At 48.9% G+C, this 20,979-nt stretch overlaps 7 protein-coding genes across 7 annotated transcripts; 4 read left to right on the top strand and 3 right to left on the bottom strand.

The window, feature by feature from the left end:
• Window positions 1-1,051: 1,051 nt before the first annotated feature.
• Window positions 1,052-2,680, bottom strand: BKA67DRAFT_654927 (acetylcholinesterase; the record flags this gene model as incomplete). The annotated part of the gene is made up of 1 exon (XM_046106647.1): window positions 1,052-2,680. One exon carries the CDS (start codon window positions 2,678-2,680, stop codon window positions 1,052-1,054), a length of 1,629 nt encoding a protein of 542 aa, XP_045960834.1.
• Window positions 2,681-4,493: 1,813 nt separating this feature from the next.
• Window positions 4,494-6,691, bottom strand: BKA67DRAFT_654926 (uncharacterized protein; the record flags this gene model as incomplete). Its single annotated transcript, XM_046106646.1, has 6 exons — window positions 4,494-4,964; window positions 5,045-5,216; window positions 5,275-5,758; window positions 5,815-5,887; window positions 5,940-6,570; window positions 6,627-6,691. The coding sequence occupies 6 exons, from the start codon at window positions 6,689-6,691 to the stop codon at window positions 4,494-4,496; spliced, it is 1,896 nt and encodes a 631-aa protein (XP_045960833.1).
• A 309-nt stretch (window positions 6,692-7,000) lies between these two features.
• On the top strand, window positions 7,001-8,589 carry BKA67DRAFT_642718 (uncharacterized protein). Its single transcript, XM_046105809.1, has 3 exons — window positions 7,001-7,798; window positions 7,864-8,254; window positions 8,313-8,589. Exons 1-3 carry the CDS (start codon window positions 7,415-7,417, stop codon window positions 8,426-8,428), a joined length of 891 nt encoding a protein of 296 aa, XP_045960832.1. The 5' UTR covers window positions 7,001-7,414; the 3' UTR covers window positions 8,429-8,589.
• Window positions 8,590-11,614: 3,025 nt separating this feature from the next.
• Window positions 11,615-13,711, top strand: BKA67DRAFT_531858 (ERCC4 domain-containing protein; the record flags this gene model as incomplete). Its single annotated transcript, XM_046099443.1, has 1 exon — window positions 11,615-13,711. One exon carries the CDS (start codon window positions 11,615-11,617, stop codon window positions 13,709-13,711), a length of 2,097 nt encoding a protein of 698 aa, XP_045960831.1.
• A 1,189-nt stretch (window positions 13,712-14,900) lies between these two features.
• BKA67DRAFT_531857 (uncharacterized protein) lies at window positions 14,901-15,401 on the top strand (the record flags this gene model as incomplete). The annotated part of the gene is made up of 1 exon (XM_046099442.1): window positions 14,901-15,401. One exon carries the CDS (start codon window positions 14,901-14,903, stop codon window positions 15,399-15,401), a length of 501 nt encoding a protein of 166 aa, XP_045960830.1.
• Window positions 15,402-15,717: 316 nt separating this feature from the next.
• Window positions 15,718-17,531, bottom strand: BKA67DRAFT_654922 (uncharacterized protein; the record flags this gene model as incomplete). The annotated part of the gene is made up of 3 exons (XM_046106645.1): window positions 15,718-16,664; window positions 16,713-17,426; window positions 17,486-17,531. 3 exons carry the CDS (start codon window positions 17,529-17,531, stop codon window positions 15,718-15,720), a joined length of 1,707 nt encoding a protein of 568 aa, XP_045960829.1.
• A 1,861-nt stretch (window positions 17,532-19,392) lies between these two features.
• Window positions 19,393-20,865, top strand: BKA67DRAFT_654921 (uncharacterized protein; the record flags this gene model as incomplete). Its single annotated transcript, XM_046106644.1, has 6 exons — window positions 19,393-19,524; window positions 19,598-19,824; window positions 19,881-20,020; window positions 20,072-20,166; window positions 20,227-20,340; window positions 20,407-20,865. The coding sequence occupies 6 exons, from the start codon at window positions 19,393-19,395 to the stop codon at window positions 20,863-20,865; spliced, it is 1,167 nt and encodes a 388-aa protein (XP_045960828.1).
• Window positions 20,866-20,979: the final 114 nt, after the last annotated feature.

Here is a 20,979-nt window from a genome sequence, read left to right as displayed (position 1 = left end):
GCCGCCACAGGGTAAGAAGTGCCGGCCGGATTAGGCGGGTTTTCTACACGCTAGCCCCCATAGCTTGTCTTACCGCCTACCAAAAGCGGCTGGAAAATGTCACCGTTTTTCTAAAACGTGCATATTGCATGTTTGTGCTCCAGAATTAGGCCATGCTACTCCGTACACCATACGGGGTGGGGGGGTTTACTGGCACCTTTCATTTGGCCGTTTTTGTAATGACCCTACCATATCTAGTATTTATATGTCAGTACTTCTTCCTCCAGCAGATACGTATACTAGTTTGTTAAATTACGTTTACCCAGCAGCTATATGACAAGCGTAGTCTTGGGCCATGACAATACTCCTTTAAATTGCAGACCGGGATGGTTTGAGTATATCTCGAGTCTTTGTGGACACGATGACGAACGCCTCATGAGGACCTCCTAACCGGACATTAATACTTCGCGATGGATCAGCGGCAACGAACTGAGATCCTTAACGTAAGCGAGAGCGGAAGCGGGAAGCCTCCCAGGTAGATGTGGCGATGCGCTGCATAGTGAGTGGAATAAGCATAAAGAGTCTTAGTTCGCGAGGGAGTTGGACGTCTTTAGTTGACTAACAATCAGCAAACTGCTTATTTTGGGAATATTATGATAGCTATCATTTATTCGGAAACTAGCAGACTGCGAAGGAGAAATGCTGCAAACTGTACTTATCGCAAAGCTACAACGAAAGAACGAGTAAAGAGCAGGAAACATGAGGCACTGGTGGATCATAAAGCCGACCTACAAACTATCTTCTTGGCCACGAAATCATCAAACGCACGAATCTGGCCCGCAACGTATACACGTCGGGACTGGTCTGATGCCAGTCCATCAAGGGAAAATCAAGTTTACCGTACTTGAATTTGGAGCTGCTATTGCACTATTAATTGCAAAGCTACGAAGATCTATTGAAGCAGAAGGTGGGAAAACACACTGCAAGATTAGAGTGTCCCCCATAGTCCCAATGACCACCATTGGCCTTGGATCCTGTCGAGATAGGTGTGAATCTTATACTTGGACGTTGCTCACGGGAACGAATTGTATTCTCGTAATCCCTGACATACTCCGTCGACCTCGACACCATCGACGTGCTGGGATACCTTGCCATCGGCGCCAAAGCGGATGAGATCTCCACCATGCGGATCACTGGCGACTAGCGGCTTCCAGTTCATTGTCTTCTGCGGGCCATAATATGGGTCCTTGACGAAGGCGAGAATATGGTCTTGCATCGACTGGCTAACCTCAACTTCGAACCTGGTAGTCTTCGCTATATGATCCAGAAGCCCATACGTCCCAAAGGCTATCGGTGCGTCGCTGGCGTGGTACGCGCCGAGCCACTTGAAATAGTTCAAATTGGGAAATGTGCCCGCATGCTGGAACCGGAAGACGGGCACCCCAGCGCCCATCCGGTTCCGATATACGGTTGAGTTGAATGTCGGACATACCCCAAACGCAATGTTGCCAGCGGTCACCGCCGGCTGGTACGGGCCCGCGGTCAGGTTCTGTTCCGGATACGGTACCAGCGACGACATCTCATTGGCCGTGTTGGAGATGATGACCGGCGCGCGCGCGATCTTGCCGGCCTCGGACCGCGCCTCGTAGTCAGTGAAAACGATGCGATCGTCAGGAACCAAGCTAAAGGACAGCGCGGGCGTCTCGCCCCGATCGCCGTACTGTCCGATGAAGTTCTCGATCTGCGCGAACGGCACTTGCCGCATGCAGTCGAGCTCCGCCGCGCCGTGCTCGTCCTCGTCGCCGCCGCACGGGGCCTCGCACCCAACGTGGCGCGCCACGAAGCTAAAGTTGGAGTACGTCGGATCCTCGGCCGGCGAGCTACTAAAGACCGTCCCCGATTGCAGGAAGTAGGCTTGGGCGATGGGGTCCTCGTGGAAAGCGTAAGCATGGATATCCGCGCTGATGGACCCAGCTGACCGCCCCCACTGCGTGATGCGGTTCGGGTCGCCGCCGAAGGCCGCAATGTTGTCGCGCACCCATTCGAGTGCAGCGCGCTGGTCGAGGATGCCGAGGTTTTGGTGGCCGTCCGCTAGCCCGCGCGCGTTAGGGAAGCCAAATATGTTGACACGGTAGTTGATGGTGACAACGATATGCGACTGCGACCGTTCGACCCACGACGTCGGCATCTGCCACGGTATATCGATGCCGCCGATCACAAAGCCGCCCCCTGTCATGAAGAAAAGGACAGGGAGCCCGGCGTTGGGCCGCGGCGCTGCGACCGTCGGCGTCCACACTGCTAGGTACAGACAGTCCTCGGAAGTGGCCTCGCCCACCAGCCCCGACGAGTCGTTCTGGCGGCCGTTATAGATTAAGTTGCCCTTGGTCAGGTTTTGATTCCAGAGCGAGGTTACCGCCGTCACGAACTGCGGGCACGACGGCGGAAACCGCGTTGCATAGTGATGCTCACTTGGCTGCGACGAGAGCTTCTGCGGCGGCAGCCAGCGGCGTGACAGCACGGGCGGCTCTGCGAACGGGATGGCGCGGAACTGGAGAGTGTTCGGAAACTCGGGATCGATAAGTCCCGTGAAGGTGCCCGTGGAGGTTTGGACGGTGAGATTGTCAGAGCCCGGGCACTTGGCCAGTTGGCCGAGGACGGCATCGGTCGCCAGCGCAAGGAGGGACAATATCGCGAGCTGCATATTGGGCAGCTTGCTGGCGTCAAAGCACGGCTGTCGTTCCTGCAGTGCTTCAACTGTGAAGAACCATTCGTTGTTGATCCATGGCGTTGGCGGATTTCTGTGCCCTTATCTATCAAGCAACCTCGGTCGCCCCACAAACGCATCCTGGCGGTGAATATTGTCTGTAGTCCAGCAAATGAAAGACAATTCTAGAGATTCAGTGGATCCCGGAGGAATCAGTGGCGGCTTGGCTGGAGTATATCCTGGGATAATGCTGACGGTTGCCAAGCGCACCAATCAAACTGGGTAAGTTTTGTAGCCGAATGAGTCGACGGAGCTGCTCGACTGAAGAGAAGCCGCATCACATTATTCCCAGGCGAATGTAAAAAGTGGCTGAAAATATCTGTCGCAACATTGACCAAAATCAGCGTAGATTCCTGCACCGGCTCGTGGCAGACTTGGTCTTATCGACTGCAACATGAAAGGGTATTGACTTTGTGGTTCGCAGCCATATATGCGTGGTATACTATAATTTCAATATATGTAAAGGTGCGGCCTGCAACAAATCTACCCCGCCAAACTGGCTCTCAAAGGCGACTCTGTCTACAATAGTGCGTTTGTTAAACTATTCACTATTAACAATATTAAATAAATATGTAAGTTTTGTCAAATTGATAATATATTTTATACAAGAGAAGTAAATGTATACATTTAAACTTTAAGTTATTAAACACGTTTTATGTCATTTAAATGTTTTAATTAAACTAGTTTTTCTAACTAGTGACTAGCTTTAGTGGATTATAGCACGGGATTATGACGAGCTACGTAAGTAGGTAAACCAATGAACGGCAGTTTTACCTTTGTGTCACGAACTACTACGAACCCACTGTAGCGCTCTGTTCTAGAACAAGGGTATAGCCCACGATACACGTGCTTATCGTAACCGATTGCGAGCATCCTCCTTCTCTCAATTGTTCCCATTGTAACATCTCTTAATCTGCCCCCGCATACATCGAGTAAGAAAAGCCTAGTTCTTTGTGTGCTGACAGCGCACTCTTCGCAGTGGCTTAATCGCTTAATCGCCTAAACGCAGGCCGGCTAGTGAAATGGTATACAGCAGTGCTGTTCAAAGATCGTTGGGGAATGGTGCAATATCCTAAAAGAGATCTTCCGAAGCAATTTTGAACAAACCGAGCGATAATAGAGACATACTACCGAGACAGGAAAGCGTCGAGAAATATTCAGTTCAATCGTAAACATGGTCAGAAATCAATGCCTATAGCTACCCCAGTCGCCGCCGAGGTAGGTACTGCTACTTGTGAATATCTACCCGCACCTTTAAAAGTACTCTCCGTGACGCAAACATACCCAGAGGGTTATGAATATGATCGGTCATGCTCCTTTGCCTCGTCTCAGCAATACAACCAGACCTCCTCACCTCGTATGTTTGGTGTACTATTTAGGTTATACTCTGGTGGGGATTTAAGAATAATAAGATGGTATAACATGAGTAACATAGCCTGAAAAAAGCGCCTGGAACCCCTTTGTGATCATTCGCAACTGCTAATTTGGCCACACTGGAATTCATATCTCCATTAGGAACACTAAGTCATATCCAAACATATCCCGTGTCTACCCATTCACAAGCCTTTCCAGTCTATTTATGTATCCTGAGAGTTCTTTTCATCTCTATCTACGGTGGTTGACGAGACTAAAAGCTCTGGGATCATCACCAGCTTTATTATCATGTCGACAGACTCCGCGTGCTCATGGGCTGCAGCGCCATGTCCAGTACTTGAGCTGCTTGATTAGAGTCAACCGCAAATAGTGAAGTCTACTTAAATATCTTCTTGGATGTCCTACGTGCAGTCAGACGGCGCTTCTCAGGTACAGGTGGCGGAGAATTCTTTCTTTTTAGCGTTTTCTGGTCGCGTTCCGGATATTGTTTAAGTTTGGAGATGTACTTTCTGGCGTCGCATGCCTCGTCACCAATGTGAATACTATTGCTGCCTTTGTTGTAGTGCAGTGGAACCTTAACAGGCTCACATGGTAGCTTCTCCTTGGACCGTGGAGGCTGTCTTGACCTCTCGACAGTCAGCCACATCTGATCGCCGTGGCCAGCCAGGGCTAATGTGAACCACCAGTGCCCTATTGTGGGTCGTCCGAGGTCGGCAATGTCGTAACATTTGTGGTATTGCAAGAGGTCCTTGTTATCGTTGCTATCGTCTTCAAAGAACGGGTCGCAAACAATCTTAAGTTCATCATTGCCTGTGACGAAAATACTGAAGTTCTTCTTCGTTCTCCGCTGAAAATTGAAACATTAGTGTCAAGGGCCTTGGAATGGAACGATAGAAGATGAGAATTTTGTAGGCCAACAAGACTGACCATGCTGAGAAGAAAGGATGCCGTATTGTCCCATTCATGTTCTGATTCTGTCTCGTCCCGCTTCGCCTTCTGCCGCATCTGGATGCCAAAAGCCGCGCCTCTCTCCATGAACCGTTCAATGGTAAAGGGAGAAGCAACGGCGAATGCCGCGCCGCTAGCAATCTTTACAGAGCTGAGGATTCGGTTAGTGGTTATCCAATAAGCACTGCGCTCTGAAAAGTGAATCTTACTCGTACTGGTTGATGATATTGTCCGTCATGACTGGATTCGAAAGGCTGTTGCGTTGGCAGATATCTTCGATTCTTCTCCGAATTCCTTCATGCCTTGCAGTACCCCCCGCCAGAATCACTCTAGGTTTTCCAACCTGTGTGGTCGGTGAAGAATGAACCGTCTTCTGGGACGCCAAGAGTCTCGTGAGTCCTTCTATTCTGTCACTAGCCAAAGCCAGGGGTAGGGCCATAGCTTCATTAAAACAATCTGCGATATTTGCCTCATTGAGAGCGACGTTGTAGGGCTGGTCATGTTGATCCTTCACGACGCAATCGAACCCTTCCCCAGGGAATTCTGGCCCACACCCGTCTTTTGCAATGTTGAACGAGTCTAGCAATTTCTGTCTCATTTGCGCTGACGGAGCGAGTCCATCAACGCGCTGAACGTATTTAAGAATCAAATCGGTCACGAGATATTCCCACAACTCGCTCCCACCACCAGCGCCTGGTCCTGTCACATTAGTATTCATTCACTGCGAGTTAGGCACATCAGTAGCTCACCATCGGGCTCCCCGATAAGATAGAAAGCCGGTGCTCTATCTCGTCCATAAACAATGTTCAGTGTACAAGTGTTCTTAGAAGGATTTAGCTAGATTGGTATGCCAGTTTTGGGAAGCGAGACTAACCATATTGTGGCCTCCAAAATCAAGCACCAATACGACATCATGGTGAACAATGTTGGGGCGTGCTACCAACCGATCGAGTTTCTTCACACACAAGAAATGCGCCAGTGCTTCTGTTTCAGTCACGAAGAATATGGTTGACGGGTCGTGTCTGAAAGCTTTGACGACGATGTCGCGGTAAAGATCCATAAAGTCCAGTGTCCATTGTGACGGAATGGACAGTCCAATAGTGGTAACGCGTAGTTGCTCTTCCTCACATACTTCTAAGACGCGTTCATGTACGGCCGCAAATAGTTTGTTCAATCCTTCCAGTAGTCGATCACGAAATCCTTGATCATTCTGACGTTGTCGAAGTGGTGTGGCCATTCTGTATTGGTTGAGGATTTCGTCTGAAGTATCAGCCAATATGTAAAATGCGTACTTCAGAGAGATGGACTGGCGAGCCGCGTTACTTCTCTCGCCCAGGTACACCTCGTCGCCATCAAAAGGGTAGCCAATGGACGAAAAGTCTCCGTTCGAAAACCGATGGCCAGCTTTAGCTCTGCCTTTGCTCTCGACGTACCACCCAACTTTCGTTCTCCGACACCAGAGGTAGGCTCGGGTGCTCGTGCTGCCAAAGTCAATACCCAGTGTGCTACATCGACATCCTGTGAGTATATGTAGAGTATCAGAATCGAGTCAAGAGCTTACACTTCTGATCGCTCTTGGCAGTCTTCGATAGGAGAGCTCGGGGTTGCAGTGTGAGATGGAGCCATTATATCTTTAGCCGTCCACGCAGCTTCACATAAAGCACCCAAGATAGTTTTACAACTGTATTTTCAGGGGACGCTTTTGATTCCTAAAAGTTAATTATTAGGAAGACTTTCTATATTTATGGCAAAGTAAAAGGAGAAACAAGCAAGCAATTCCACGGTGGTTGAGTGTACCTCGACGCCCTAACACATGCAGCCTTGAAATTGAACTTGGCGAAATGAGTGGCTGACCAGGTCACTGCAACCCACCCCTGTTTTGTGATAGGTCTAAATTGCCTTTTCCCTCCCCCCTCCCATCTTCACATTTTCAGCGCCAATTTCCCGACAATCAACGTGAACGACTGCATTGAACTGTTCATCACCCTCCCAGTGCAGTGTCGCTCGCGTCTGTCGCGTTTCGTGTCTTGGCAGCACCCGGTCGCGCGGATAGAATTTTGAGCATCCCGACCCCTAATTGCTCGTTCCCATTTACGCACTTAGTCCACTGGCGCGGATATACCTTGAGCAGACCCGCCTCTACAGGTTCATAAGAGCCAACTCATCTTTTAGGTTGGTAGCAGTTGGGTTGGATACAGCCTTACGGTGACAAGACCCTACCAGCCACTCAATCTGCAAGTACTCACCCCACTTGGACACAGAAAAGAAGGCTCGTAGAACTTATCGACATCTTCTCCACCACCCATAACTTGAGATACTTTGTTGTCTATATTCTGGGCGGTCTTGAAGATGGTTAAACACTGTGCAGATAGCGGAAGGACTGAGGAAGCAGCGTATGAGACAGGTAAAGTCGAACTTCGGGATGTCAAAAAATCCTGGTTATCTGCCAAGAACACTTTCGTCGAAACTTTCATCAACGCCCTTGGTGTGTACAAAAAGCATTGCGAAGACTTGGCTTCCCAAAGGGTTCAGATAATACAGCAACTATCACCCGAGTTTCCCTTTGCTGCCGATATTTTAGCTCAGTCATACAATATCCCCCTGCCAGACAATGGGATCTTTATTACACCTGACATTATATTTTCGTACAAGCCGAACTCCGAGGAAGGTACCAGCTCACCAATCACATCTATCCAGCCAAACCAACCGTTGGATATTAAGAGCGATTACCATGTGGGTTACTACATTACTCTTTTCCTCTGTCACTCTATTGTTCAGTACCGTCTAACCTGATGCAGGGTGTAGCCGCTGCGGTTGAGTTAGAGAAGCTGGTCAAACCTGACCAATCTCCATTGCCAACACTCAAGGCACCAATTGTAGAGCCCACTGGGCCTGGCGACGTGCCGACTAGTCGCGGTTTGCGTACCCGTCCAGCGAAGCTATGTCCTCTGAAAACAGAACAACTACCCATTAAGACCGCCGAAGTCAATAGAGGGAACTACTGGGTCTTTGAATACCGTACTCTCGACACGTATGGGTATTACGTCCTGCGGTGCCCCTCTGACAATTGCAGCAACCCAGTCTTTTCCAAGAATCCACTCTGCAACAACAGGGCAGAACAGCACTTTGAGAAGTGTGGCTATCCCTTCAAAGGTCTGAGCCATATGATTCTGCATCATGCACGAGCAGGTAAGTCGCATGTCTAGTCATGAGTAGAGGTTAGCTCTTCTGATCATTATTTGCACAGTCATTACAGGTCGAAGAAATCGCGAAGTAACTCAGTCCTGGGCTCGAAAACATAACAGGAAATTGTTGGCCGGTGACGAGGTACATCTTGAAAAGGAGAATTTTGCGGAAGATTGAATGTCATCAAAATCCGCTCGGACATACTTATCTTGGCTTACCCAACCACGTATTAAAAAAAACTCGCTGCATAGACACAACTTTACACACTGCACGAGGCTGTTGCACTCATACAACTATAATAGCCTCGCGTAAAGTCGTGATCTAGAGATATTACACCCTCCGCGGTTGCATGTGCTCAAGATGTGCCATATTTAAGGGCCAGTCAGTGATTTGCATCTACATACGGTCGACGGTCTAAGTAACCAATCCTTATCGTGTCATGATAAGCATACGCTCTTGAAAAGTCCTCTGGACAGTTACAACAGCTCCGGACGTGTCGAGCTCGTTGCCTCCAAAGTAAAGGAACTCGTCGTGATGGTGGTGCATGTCCATCAGGAAGGAAACACAATTTTGGAGGCTTTGAGCCAGCCAGCACCAAATTTTTGGTAGATAAGTGCCGTTGAATATAGCAACCACACACTCTGGTTTCGAGCTTAGCGGTAACATCTATAGTGGCCTTTTTCTTCTAACATAATCACCGCCCAACTCGCCTTTATTGGCCACCTACCGGTAGTAGGCCGGTCAGGGAAGCATCGGTCGTCCACGCTGGGATCCACTGACCGCTATGAGACTCTTGGCCTAGATGAATTCCAGCAGCTAGGATTTGAAGGTCATATTTTAGTCGCCAACGACTCTAGATATGATAGTCCTTGTAAATGACACCGATACATGGGTGAACGACTCTAGTGTCAAGAACCAGCACGGGCTCAAGCTCGGGGGTTGCGTTATTAACTTTACTGCGTCATTAATTCTGGTTCAATTCTTGATCCAAGACTCACTGAAAACCCCCTATACTTAAAGAAATCCTCGAAGTAGACTTGAGTTTTGAGGAACGGTGGCTCTTGCGGATGGACTATAAATGTGTATTCCGGAAACCGCCTGGCAACTACTTGTGTAGGCCTGGTCTGAATACGCTCGGCTGAGTAGTGGCTGGTTGCTCTAAACTAAGTTGTTTTCGAAGGAACCAGTTGGGAATCATAAGTGAGCGGAAATAATTACAAGACACAAAAAAATCCGAAAAAGAGGAAGAAAAGCTTGAGTTCGAAGCAGGTACCAGTTGCAAATTAAGATATATATAGTTTACAACCTAGTAAGTATCGCAGGCTGCTGTGACATTAATAACGAAAGATTAACAGCGTAAGTTTAATTCTAATCAATCCAAGAAATCGTGAAATTAAAACGCTCCCAGATTTATCACCGACAGCCATGGTAGACCCGAAAACCGCTAAGCATGATAGTTGATAATCTGTCGGGAGCCACAAACATTCTCGTTCTTATGCGTGATTTTGTTCTGGTTCTCGCTTATCAGTGGCCATTTCATCAGCCCAGTACAATCAGACCGTCGCTATCGCAGCTTTTGATGACTATGGCGATGATGACGAGTTTGCTCAGCTCATTAACCACACTGAGCATATGCGAGCCACCCGGAGCGTCGAGATCGATCCCCACCCCGGTGTCCTCAAGCACAATATCCGCAGTAATATCGAGTCTTACGACAAGGGCACGAATCCGCACTGCGCTTCTGCTGCTCATGTCACTGACTCAGGTTGTTATTCTCAACGATGACCTGTTTGCGGGACGACCCACAGTTTCTACTGTAGTTACACCGACACTACGAACATGGGTGAGCAGTCACCCTCCGCCGATCGCAGTATACGCCGCCAACGAATCGAAAGTATTGATCAAACACTAGTAAACCGAGGCCAAGGTTAGGTACCTTACCTGCCCAGGTGTTCATGTGGGCCAATGCTCCAATATGCTAGAGTGGCGCCAATGGAAGGGTTCGTGATTTTGATAAGCTCTAAAACATATATGGCCACACTCGCGTGATATAGTGAAAGCAATGGACGATTTTATATTGTTCGTTAAAGTCTTCAAATCTTGTAAGAGTCTTGAGTATCTCTGGCAATGTTTTCAAGAGAATGTTCCGATAATCTATAATATTCAACCTTGGGGTGTTAAAGGAGAGAATTTTTCAATCAAGGATTAAACTTATGTGGATCTTGATTATACCGGGGGATATCGGAAGAATTCCCTCCATGGTTCGAAGTTGATGCTTTGAAGACTAGGAAGGATCTTGAAGATATTTTGCAAAGATGCAATACTAAGGCTGCGTTGAGTTTGTCGACGCAAAATAAGGCTTGTTGCAGCCTTCACAGACGGCACTCCTTCCCTGAATTTCGGGAACATAATAGTCAAGACCCTAGATATAGCTTTCATAGAGGGGCGATTCAACCACTGACCATGGTGCTGACCATGGCATGGGTCAAGGGTACTAAGCCTCTGGCGCCCGTCATCTCCGGTTTATAAAGGATCTAAACTAAAGTGTGAATTTACACTAAAGGTATGTTGCGAGTCACTCGGTGAGTAGATGCTGGTTTCCAACGTCAATCCTCCGTGCAGGACATGGAGGCCCCGTTCCAAAGGGTGATCCAAAGTTTGTTGTATATGTGGCAATTGACGCCAACTCAAGAATGGATACCTAAATTACTTCGCACCAGGCGCTGCCTAAGGCTACCGTGATAGACGCGACAAAAGTCCATCGGACCACTTATCAGAGTTGGCCGAATACGACAATGCTAGCTCTACCGGGGTCGGTCCGCTTTATACACAAATGGTTGCCCTTGACCATGTTTGAGAACCGGTTCACTTGAAAGTACCAACATGGTCGAACACCAACTCGGGATTGTCCAAAATAAAAACCATAATGAATAAAATAAAAACCTAGTGCAGTTGCGCTTGGTCCACAAACCGGGCATGTGAGATGTATTGGAAGCCAGATTACAGATTTGGACTTGGGAAGACGTTTCGGGTTATCATGGTCAGTAGGCTAATTGTCGATTCACACATAGGAACTCGTTCGCAAGTAAGCAAAGACGGCGCCACTCACAGTACGGGGTATACTGTTTAGCATCATGGATACCGGAGCCGGCGCCACAGCCAAAAGTAGTGGAGCGGAAACCAGGTTAAGTGATATCACGTGATGCGCGTTTGCTTCGTGACCTACGGCGCGTGTGTCGCCGCGTCAGCATTTCTTTTTAGTTGAGTGCAACAGTCATTCACAAACTGGGATTGTATTGCTTTGCTCCACGTGCGCATGTTGTCAATTGCACTGGGTGAATCCAGTGCTATTCTTTGGATACAATGGCGCCTGAAGTTATCTGCTTGCTGTCAAGTCCTTCCGAGCCATCTCCGGCAAACGCAAAGTTTCCTGCTCAGAACCGTCAGGCACAACCACATGACTTACAGTCTGACGACGATGAGTTCCCCGACATATCTGGAATTGTTTCCGGGACAAGGACGTCTAGAGCTCGTGCAACCATATCCAAGGGGCTTCTAAAGAGGACAAATAACACAGGCAGTAATGGCAACAATGGCAGCAATCAGCTCCGCCAGGACGACAATGATTTTCTATTTCTTTCTGACGATTTTGATACAACCGGGGATCTCAGCTATCATGCGACTCGCAACACCCAAGCTTCACCTGGCGCCACCAGGAACAAAGCGCTCAATGCCCGCTCAATGATGCGTACATCTTCTGCGACTGTGGGAACAAAGTCAAACTGCCCGCTACAGCCCGCTGGACTGAAACGATGGAAATCGGTTGCAGACCCTATTCAACACACAAGTTCACCTCAACGTCCAATGGCTATCGACCTGGAGGATGATCCATTCGCCAGTAGTTCACCAGCAAGCAAGACCTCAAAGGGCAAGCAGCCTGACCGAGCTACACCCCTGAGCAATACCTCTACCGCCGGCAACAAATTGCCTACAATGTCTTCGAAGGTCTACGATCTGACCAGTGATTTTTCGGACTTGTCGCCTGTTCAAGCTCGACCCAGTATGCCCAAGAAGAAGAGTGACTGGGATCCCATCTCAAGTTCTATGCCAGAAATGAGCACAGCGCGTAATGAAGATAGCCTTTTACCCAGTTCGCCTCCAAGGCCTCCGAAGAGGAAGGTGGATGTTATAGATTTGAACAATTCGGACCGTCCTGACTCCGAAGACGAATTTCCAGAGCTCAGCAAAGTAAAGGCAGATACTGCGATAATCTCCCGTCGCGCGTCGCCCCGTTCATTGAAGCGATCGAAAACAGCACCAGCAAACACAGCTGCGAAGAAACCACCCCCGAAGACACAAGAAGAAAAGGAGCTTGAGAAAAAGCGCAAAGCCGGGGAACGAGAGGCCGAGAACGAGCGAAAACGCATTGACAAAGAGCGTGCAAAGCGAGAAAAGGCAATAGAGAAAGACAAGGCTAAAGCACTTGCAGAAGTCAACAAGGTCCGAGTTAACAAATCGGTAGCCCAGGTTGAGATGATCGTAGATTTGCCGAAGTCTCTATCCACCGGTCTCAATGCACAAGTCACGACGCTGCTGAATGAGCACAGCATTGACCACAAAACCTGGGACAGTCCCGTTGAGCATGTTGTTCGATGGCGCAGGAAGGTGGACAAGAAGTTCAACGAGGAGAAGGACTACTTTGAGCCCATGCCTCTGCACCTAGAACAGGAAAAGCACGTGCTGGTCGCCATACCTGCTGCCGAATTTGTTAAGCTCGCAACCGGCAGTGAGGGTGTTGACGTTGATGCGCATGTGCTCAAGATGAAAGTTGCTTTCCCCGAAAGCAGCATAATCTACCTCGTTGAAGGTCTCGATCAATGGTTTCGCAAGAACAGGACGGCCCGCAACAGGCAATTTCAGAATGCTGCACGACACGATGCAAACTCGTCAGGGGCTCAGACACGCCGAATAGCTAAAGCGTATGAAATTGTTGACGAGGATGTAGTAGAGGACGCCTTGCTGTCTCTGCAAGTGGATCATGGAGTGTTGATCCACAAGACAAATGCGCCAGTTGAGACGGCGCAGTGGATCGCTATCTTCACTCAACACATTTCCACCATTCCCTACCGCAAGCTGCGCGACGATATATCGACGGATGCTGGCTTCAGTGTGGAGTCGGGCCAGGTCAAGACCGGCGAATCTATGAAAGAGACCTACGTTTTAATGCTCCAGGAAGTTGCCCGTGTCACTGCACCCATGGCTTATGGCATTGTGGCCGAGTATCCAACAGTCACTGAGCTCGTCAGAGGTTTAGAACAAAAAGGTTCCTTGGCGCTTGAGGATTTGAGGAAGAGTGCAAACAAGGATGGCCGGCTCACAGATCAGAGAATTGGCCAAGCTATCAGCAAGCGCTTGTACAAGATTTTCACTTCTGAAGATCCGACGAGTACAGACATTTGATGTTTGAAGGGCAATTTTTTTTTTTGTTAGATTGCCCGGTTTAAAGCTTCGCGCTTTCACAGTGCTGACGCTCCAACTATGTGGACCACCACGAGCTTCATACGTTTTGCAACGAGACTAGAGTTATTATACCTCGAGCTCTGGCGCATCAACATATGAGATATCGTCTTCTTGTTCGATATCGAATTTTAAGCGTCGAAATTCTACCGCATCAATAATTGAAGATCAACATGTAAATTAGTAATATTATTAACCTCGTAAGTAACCTAGTAAAAGTGGCGTAGGCCTGGACTTCATTACTTAAGGCACGAAACGCTATTATCCATTGCTCGTGTACCTCAAATCTCTCCTTTCCAATGACCAAAACCTCCGGGTCGATCAAGCTGCGACTAATCTTGGTTTAACGCACACCTAGCAGACCTGGTCATCCTTCCGCTGTAACCTCGTTGTCTTTGTGGGGCAAGACCCCTTCACGAATCGGCTTGGCGCCCTCGGGAAATTGCATTGTAGGCTATTATAGAATTCTTTTGGCGGGCTTTTGCTTTGTAGATTCAGTTAAAGTAGTTTACTTAGTAGTTAAGTTAGTGACGACTGTCGACACTGGGTGTTTGTAGGCTTCGGCTTCGGCTTCGACCACTCCCAGAAACCTTTTTAGACCCTTTAATCCAAAGTACTTAATAAGACTCAATGTAATGAGACCAGGCGAAACGCAAATATTTTGCGTGGAATGTTAGCAATAGCCTGGTGCAGCTCTCACAATGACATCCATACGAGTGAGATCGATGTTTTCTGGCACCAGCAAGGGCTGGGTTCACAAGAATGTATGCCGCGTTCCCTGCCCGACTTCACAAAGGCAGACTCGAAAGAGACACTTGGATATCTTCAACTCCGAGGCGCTCCGGCGACTGAGCTCCACACCACCCAGCTATACCATTTCCCCGTACCATATCGGCATTAACAATCTTGTATGGCATGCGCAGTGATTATTAATTTGATATATCCTAGGCCACAGTTTAATTGACAATCGCCATTTATAAATGAGTGTATGGGTTTATGAAAGTTTTTCAAATTCTCATACGAACGTATAATTCGAAACTATCCCAATCAATCAGAACTGTATCGCCACAGGTGCCTCGAGTGCCTCTATAACAATCGAAAGCAGTACAACAAGATGTCGGCTCATAACACCATGCTCCATACAGCCCAGCTCATTTCCCTCGCCACCTCGCTCTTCCTCTCCGGCATCAACTTCGGCGCCTTCCACCTGACCGTGCCCATTCTCCACGGTCTCGACGTCCAGACGCCCGCGACCTTCGCATCCCTCTACCACCGGGGCGCTCGGCTGACCGCACCCCTTGCCGTCCTCTCGACCCTGACCTCGGCGCTCGTAGCGGTCCAGTCCACGGGTCACGAGCGAGCCAAATGGATCGTCGCTGCCGTGGCCACTTTTGCCAGCTTACCATTCACAAGGGTTGTGGTCACGGAGACTAGCCGAACGCTTCTCAAGTTCGCTGGCGAAGATGCTACTTTGGAGGAGAGACATAGTCTGAAAGGTGACCAGGAGCGGCAACAGGACAAGGAGGAGGTTGTGGGGCTGCTGAGACGCTGGAAGAAGATGAATTTGCTCAGGAGCGCGTTTTCCTTGGTGGGTGGGTTGGCGGCTGTGGTGGCTGTCGTGTTCAGAACATAAATATCAGCTTTGAGATCGGCGCGATGCATGTATCACCATATCGGGAATGTTCCTGATGTTGTTTTGGTAGATCGGCCGTCATTGAGGGGTCTTGAATGGGGATTTCTATTAAGGAGTTGCGTCCATTACATATAGGCCAAATGGGGTTTTGGCAGCAGGAAATGTTTTATAAACCAGGAGTGACGCATTGTCATCGCACAATAATGTGTCTCACATTGGAGACACTGATAGTTTAAATCATGAATTATTACTCAATCCAACACTGGCTTGTTCGATATCTGTGTATTTCAATCCAATTGGTATGGGCTCACACTTACTAAGCGAGATCATGCTCTGCCACGAGCTTCTCAGCGCACGTCATCCCAGTCACATAGGCAGCGGCTTGAATGTGGGCACTGACCAAGACCGGAACGGCACTCATATCAGCAACACGGAGTCCCTGCACTCCGAGCAGCCTAAAGTCGGGGTCTACGACCGCATCTGCGTCGTCCTTCTTTCCCATCTTTAGAGTACCAGTCATGTGCCAACTCGACGAGATGGTCTGTCTCCAATATTCCAGTAGGTCCTCATCGGACTCTGATGCTGGGCCTGCGAGCTGAGCTATGCTGTCCTTGCTGTAAGCCTCGGAATTGGCCACTTTCAACACGGCCCGTAAAGACTCAATGGCTGCTCGGCGATCATAGGGATGATCGAGAAATTTTGGGTCGAATAGCAAGGGCACGTTTGGATCCGAAGATTGTAGAGTCACCTCGCCACGGCTCTGCGCGTTGTACAAGAACGCCAGCAGGCAGCTGTAATCGAGGTTTTCCTTGGGGAAGTTGGGAATGAACCAGTGCATAGGGAAATGTGTAATTACTTCCATATGGGGTACGGTTGCCGATTTCAAATATCTCTGCTCATCGACTGGCAAATCTTGGAATTCTTGGGATGATGTAATCGTGTCGAGCTTGAAAAAACCAATGCCGGTCTCGCAGGCGAACTTGGCCCATGGACCCGTGCCGTCCTTTTTCCACAGCTCGAGTGCTTCTCGCATGATTTTCTCGTCGCCATAAAAGGCTGCTCGGCTAGTGCTTCCTTCCTTACGTGTGAAGACCAGGGGTGAGAACATATGGTCACGAAGTCCCTTACCAATATTCGGCAGATCCTGTTTGATAGGGAGGTTGAACTTCTGTAGCTGGTCCGCCGGCCCGAGACCAGAGTGCATCAAGATACTTGGACTGTTGAGGGCACCAGCGGATAGGATAACCTCCTTCGAAGCACGATCTTGAAGCAGGTTAGCATTGACCTTCAGGTGTGTTCAAAATGACGTACATTTCTGTCCGTTACTCTCGACCCCGACGGCCTTATCACCGTTGAGAATCAAGCGCTGAACCGGCGATGAAGTAATAACCGTGAGATTGTTTGGGTATGGCGTAAGTAAGTCCTTAGATGTTGATCGAAGACCATTGGAGGCTGAGTTAATCAAGACCGACATCCCGATGGGATTGCCTGAGTTATGATCAGGATTGAGTTCGAATCCCGCTTTCTCAAAAGCGTCGAGCAGTGGCGGAAGGTCGTCCTCCCATTCGGCCGCATAACCAACGTGTAATGGTCCTAAGCTGCCGTGATCGGAAGATTTTGGTGCCGCGTATTTGGTATCAACCCCTGGCGGCAGTTTGCCATTGAAAGTTTCCAATGCTTTGAATCGAGCTTGGATCTTGTCCCATCCGAATGCGTTGTCGCCGACGATGCGTGCCCATTCGTCATAATCATCCCTGGCGCCGACAGTGTATACACCAAAGTTAATGGCGCTTGACCCTCCCAGCCCCTTGCCCCGACTGTAGTCAACCTCACGGCCACCGGCTTGCTTCTGTGGCACGGTTTGATAGCCCCAGTTCATGCCTTGTCTCATGAAAGTTTGCCACCGCTGTCCGTCGACGCGAAGGTCTCTGTCCTCATTATCGCTACCAGCTTCAAGAAGAAGGACGGATGGTCTTTTCGTCGAATTTACCAGGCCAGCTGCGACTGCACTACCAGCTGGTCCACCTGCAGATTGTTAGTCACCTAGCTACACGCGTCATTTGGGGAGAGCTTTATAGACTGACTCCCAACTACTATAAAATCGTACGTCTCGGCTGCGATGCTACCCATGGTTTTTCGATGTGGTTTACAAAGTTTAGATAGAAGAACAAAAGAACAATGCGCTCAGCAGATCAACCTGCAACTTCACTATACAAATAGACACGAGTTACCGTAGCTCATGCGTCCACAAGCCGTCGTTTAGCGTGGGAATTTCCCACTTCCCCCATGTCTGCTTGGAGGTGGCTCCGAACGTGCGCGACATGCCGATCTGAGGGTCGCGCGTGCAGCGAGGTTGCAGCCGTAGCGCATGAAGATGGTAGTGAGAGCTACTATGTACTACGTACTCCAAAACGCACTTCCAGCCGGCCCTACGCCTCGAACGCCCCCCAACCATGTACGCATGCCACCAAGAGTTTAGACCGGTGACGAGCGCAATATTCACTGCAGCTAAAGTTTAGTTGGCCCCAGTGTGATCCTTTTGGAAGTACACTTTACAAGGGGAGGATTAGTGGGTGGATTTTTGCGAGACAACAATGGTGGAAGCGACTGGCTGGAGACATCCCAAGGTCCTCCGTTTCAACCATGATCTTGGTGAGTAATTCGTAGACCCTATCAAACATCCCCCCGTCCTGCCGCTCTGCCGAATGATGCCAAGAAATTAGATACCACGGTACCAGGTCAAAGCAACCACAATGGAGCAGGTCTTTCGAGAGGGAGGTATAACTGGTTCGGAGCTTAACAGGGTGAGAAAACACCGACGCAATCGACCCGATACCTATCAGGCCTACCCCGTTGTGGTCATTTTGGCTTGGTACCCACAGTACGGGATCATCAATGGCCGGCATATATTAATATTGCGCTAACACAAGTAAGGCTGGGGTACCGCCCCACTGGGTTCTCTCACATGCGAAGCACCCCGACCCTTATGTATGTACAGCTGGAGGCTTTTACTTCTACTTAAGGTATCACAGTGGATAACTCCAGGGTTAGTTTCAAGGCATTCAGGCATTACTGAGTTCGAGTCTTCGAGATGGCACAGTCGTATCTTGTTGCACCGAGTGTTGAAAAGCGCTGATCTTCGACCATTTAGTCTACCTATCGGAGCAAGGATTCGATTAAAATGAGCGCGGCCTAACGTACGAGGTGATTGGATTGGGGTCTTTCCTGATTACAAGACACGAGTCGTGTGCTTACTGAGCTCACCTTTTCCTCTGGAGGCGACACCAAGGTCAACTACACTCCTCTATCGGGAGAGACAATATTCCCCAGCCTTCTCGCACAGGCTGAAGAGTCCACAAAAAGCAATGCCGTTTTCAGGGGAAATGGCCTAAGTTATGAAAGACCGTCGAGCTCCACCCGGAATGAGACACCATCAACCGCTGATGTGTTGAAATGCTAGGCGTTGCCCCACATGGGACTGATCGCCAATATAGTCCCTCTTGACAGAACAAATCGCATCAACGAACGAGTCATGTGTAAATCTCCTAAGGCATTTGAGACAAGGGTGATTGTTATACAAGGACCAGGTATGAATGGCCCTTGTAGTTTTTTATATGCAGCCATCTTGGCACACAATGACTAACAACTTGAACCATTGCGTATCAGGGCTGCAGGGCTGCAGGCAAAACATAGTTCTGTCATTCAATGCAGGATTGAGTCGCGTCGCAATCCAGATGGAGAAAAGGATAGACGACTATTAGTAATTTCAGGCTACGAGTTTTTTCTACTATGTACCTAAGGGTGAGTGTTTAGTGGGATCGTCGCGTTTAACACCTATATGATACAGCATAATCAGAAGACCTCAATTATCTGAATACCCCATTTATCTCCCGCCGAGATGTCGTATCACTCGGTCTCGCCATTCGACTCTGTTGGATGCTTGATCAACCGTCAAATACTTTTTGCACAGAACTTCCTGTGTTGATTCACGATGGGCGTTGCAGAGGCTTGGACGCTCCTCTCGCTGGGGCTTGTTGTCATTTCGCTACGCATCTATGTACGGTGGACGCAGGTTGGGCCGTCCAAATGGCAGCTAGACGATTACTTGATGCCTTTGACAGGAGTAAGAGAGCCTTTCCGCATTCCAGATCTTCGGTGTTGCCTGCGGTTGCTAATGCTTCCCCGCTGTCTTACAGTTAGTTTTCACGCTCGAGACTGTTGCAGCATATCTCGTAGGAGCCTTGTACGGGGGTTTAACAAATAGCTACATGACGGATGAAGAACGCGCCAACCTCGATCCGAACTCTCGAGAATACTACAATCGTCAAATGGGCTCAAAAGTCCAGATAATTGGCTGGTCATTTTATGCTTGCATTCTGTGGCTGCTCAAATTTTCCATTGCAATCTTCTACTCAAGGTTGACGTATGTCATCAATCCTCGTAAAGAAGAGGATGTTCAAACTAACACGGTGGACACAGAAACGGGTTAGTGCATCTACGACTGCGAGTGCGCATTGCCTACGGTCTGCTTGGGGTGACGTACCTTGGTGTGGCATTGTCACTTCTACTCGGTTGTCAGCCGATGTCTAAATACTGGCAGATATACCCAAATCCCGGCAGTCAGTATCAAATATGCGTGGCGCGTTGATTATCAACTAATCGTTTATTAGACCTCTGCCAGCCAACCATATCGAAGCTATATGTGCTGGTTGTTCTGATTCCAAACGTTATCACGGACATGTACTTACTATCAATCCCATTGCCGGTATGTTTAGCGATGCCTTGGGCCGACAGGAATAGTCCCTCGCTAATACTTGTGTCTTAGTTGTTATGGACTGTCAACATTGGTATGCGCAGGAAGCTCTCGTTGATGCTCTTATTTTCTGGTGCTATATTCGTCATGATGGCTGGGACAATTCGTGCTGTTGTCATTCTATCGGTAAGCTGTTCTGACGTCCTGCACATCGCAACGACGACATGTGATACTGATACTTGCTTTCCATAGTCCGGGCCTGAAGGTGCAGTCACTGGAAGCGAATGGGCGTGCCGCGAAACGTTCGTGGCAATTGTCGTGGCCAATCTGCCCATACTCCAACCTCTCATCCGACAAGGCGCTAGTAAAATAGGACTCAGCGGTTTGTTCAGTAGAACGACGAAAATGGGCCAAAGTCATCCACTGGGCAGTCAAGAGCGCAACGGTGATGCGTACGAAATCGGTAACCGACGCAACTCACAATCGCGCCAAGTTTCACGAAACACACGATGGGGTAGCACCGATCACATCCTGCGGACAGAGACTGCTAGTGGTAATCCAAAATTACATGCCACTCAAGCAAGCAAAGATATCGTGATCGCCCATGAGGTATCGATCACGCATGAGATGACGCATTCGAAAAGCGCGAAAGGCACTGACAAGGGTGGTGAATTAGGCCATCGTTCTTCGGCAAGGGCAGTGATGAAATGAGCAAACACATTTAAGAGCTATTGCTGAATATACGAATTGATTATAAGATAGAGCCCTCGGGCGCATTAGTTTAGACCATTAATTGTATACTTGTCACGTGAGCCGGCGTGTCAA

Source organism: Truncatella angustata (genome assembly GCF_020726525.1).
Source record: "Truncatella angustata strain MPI-SDFR-AT-0073 chromosome Unknown BKA67scaffold_2, whole genome shotgun sequence".
NCBI classification, from domain to species: Eukaryota; Fungi; Ascomycota; class Sordariomycetes; order Amphisphaeriales; family Sporocadaceae; genus Truncatella; species Truncatella angustata.
Note: the sequence above shows the minus strand (reverse complement) of the source record. Positions and strands in the feature narration are given on the sequence as shown.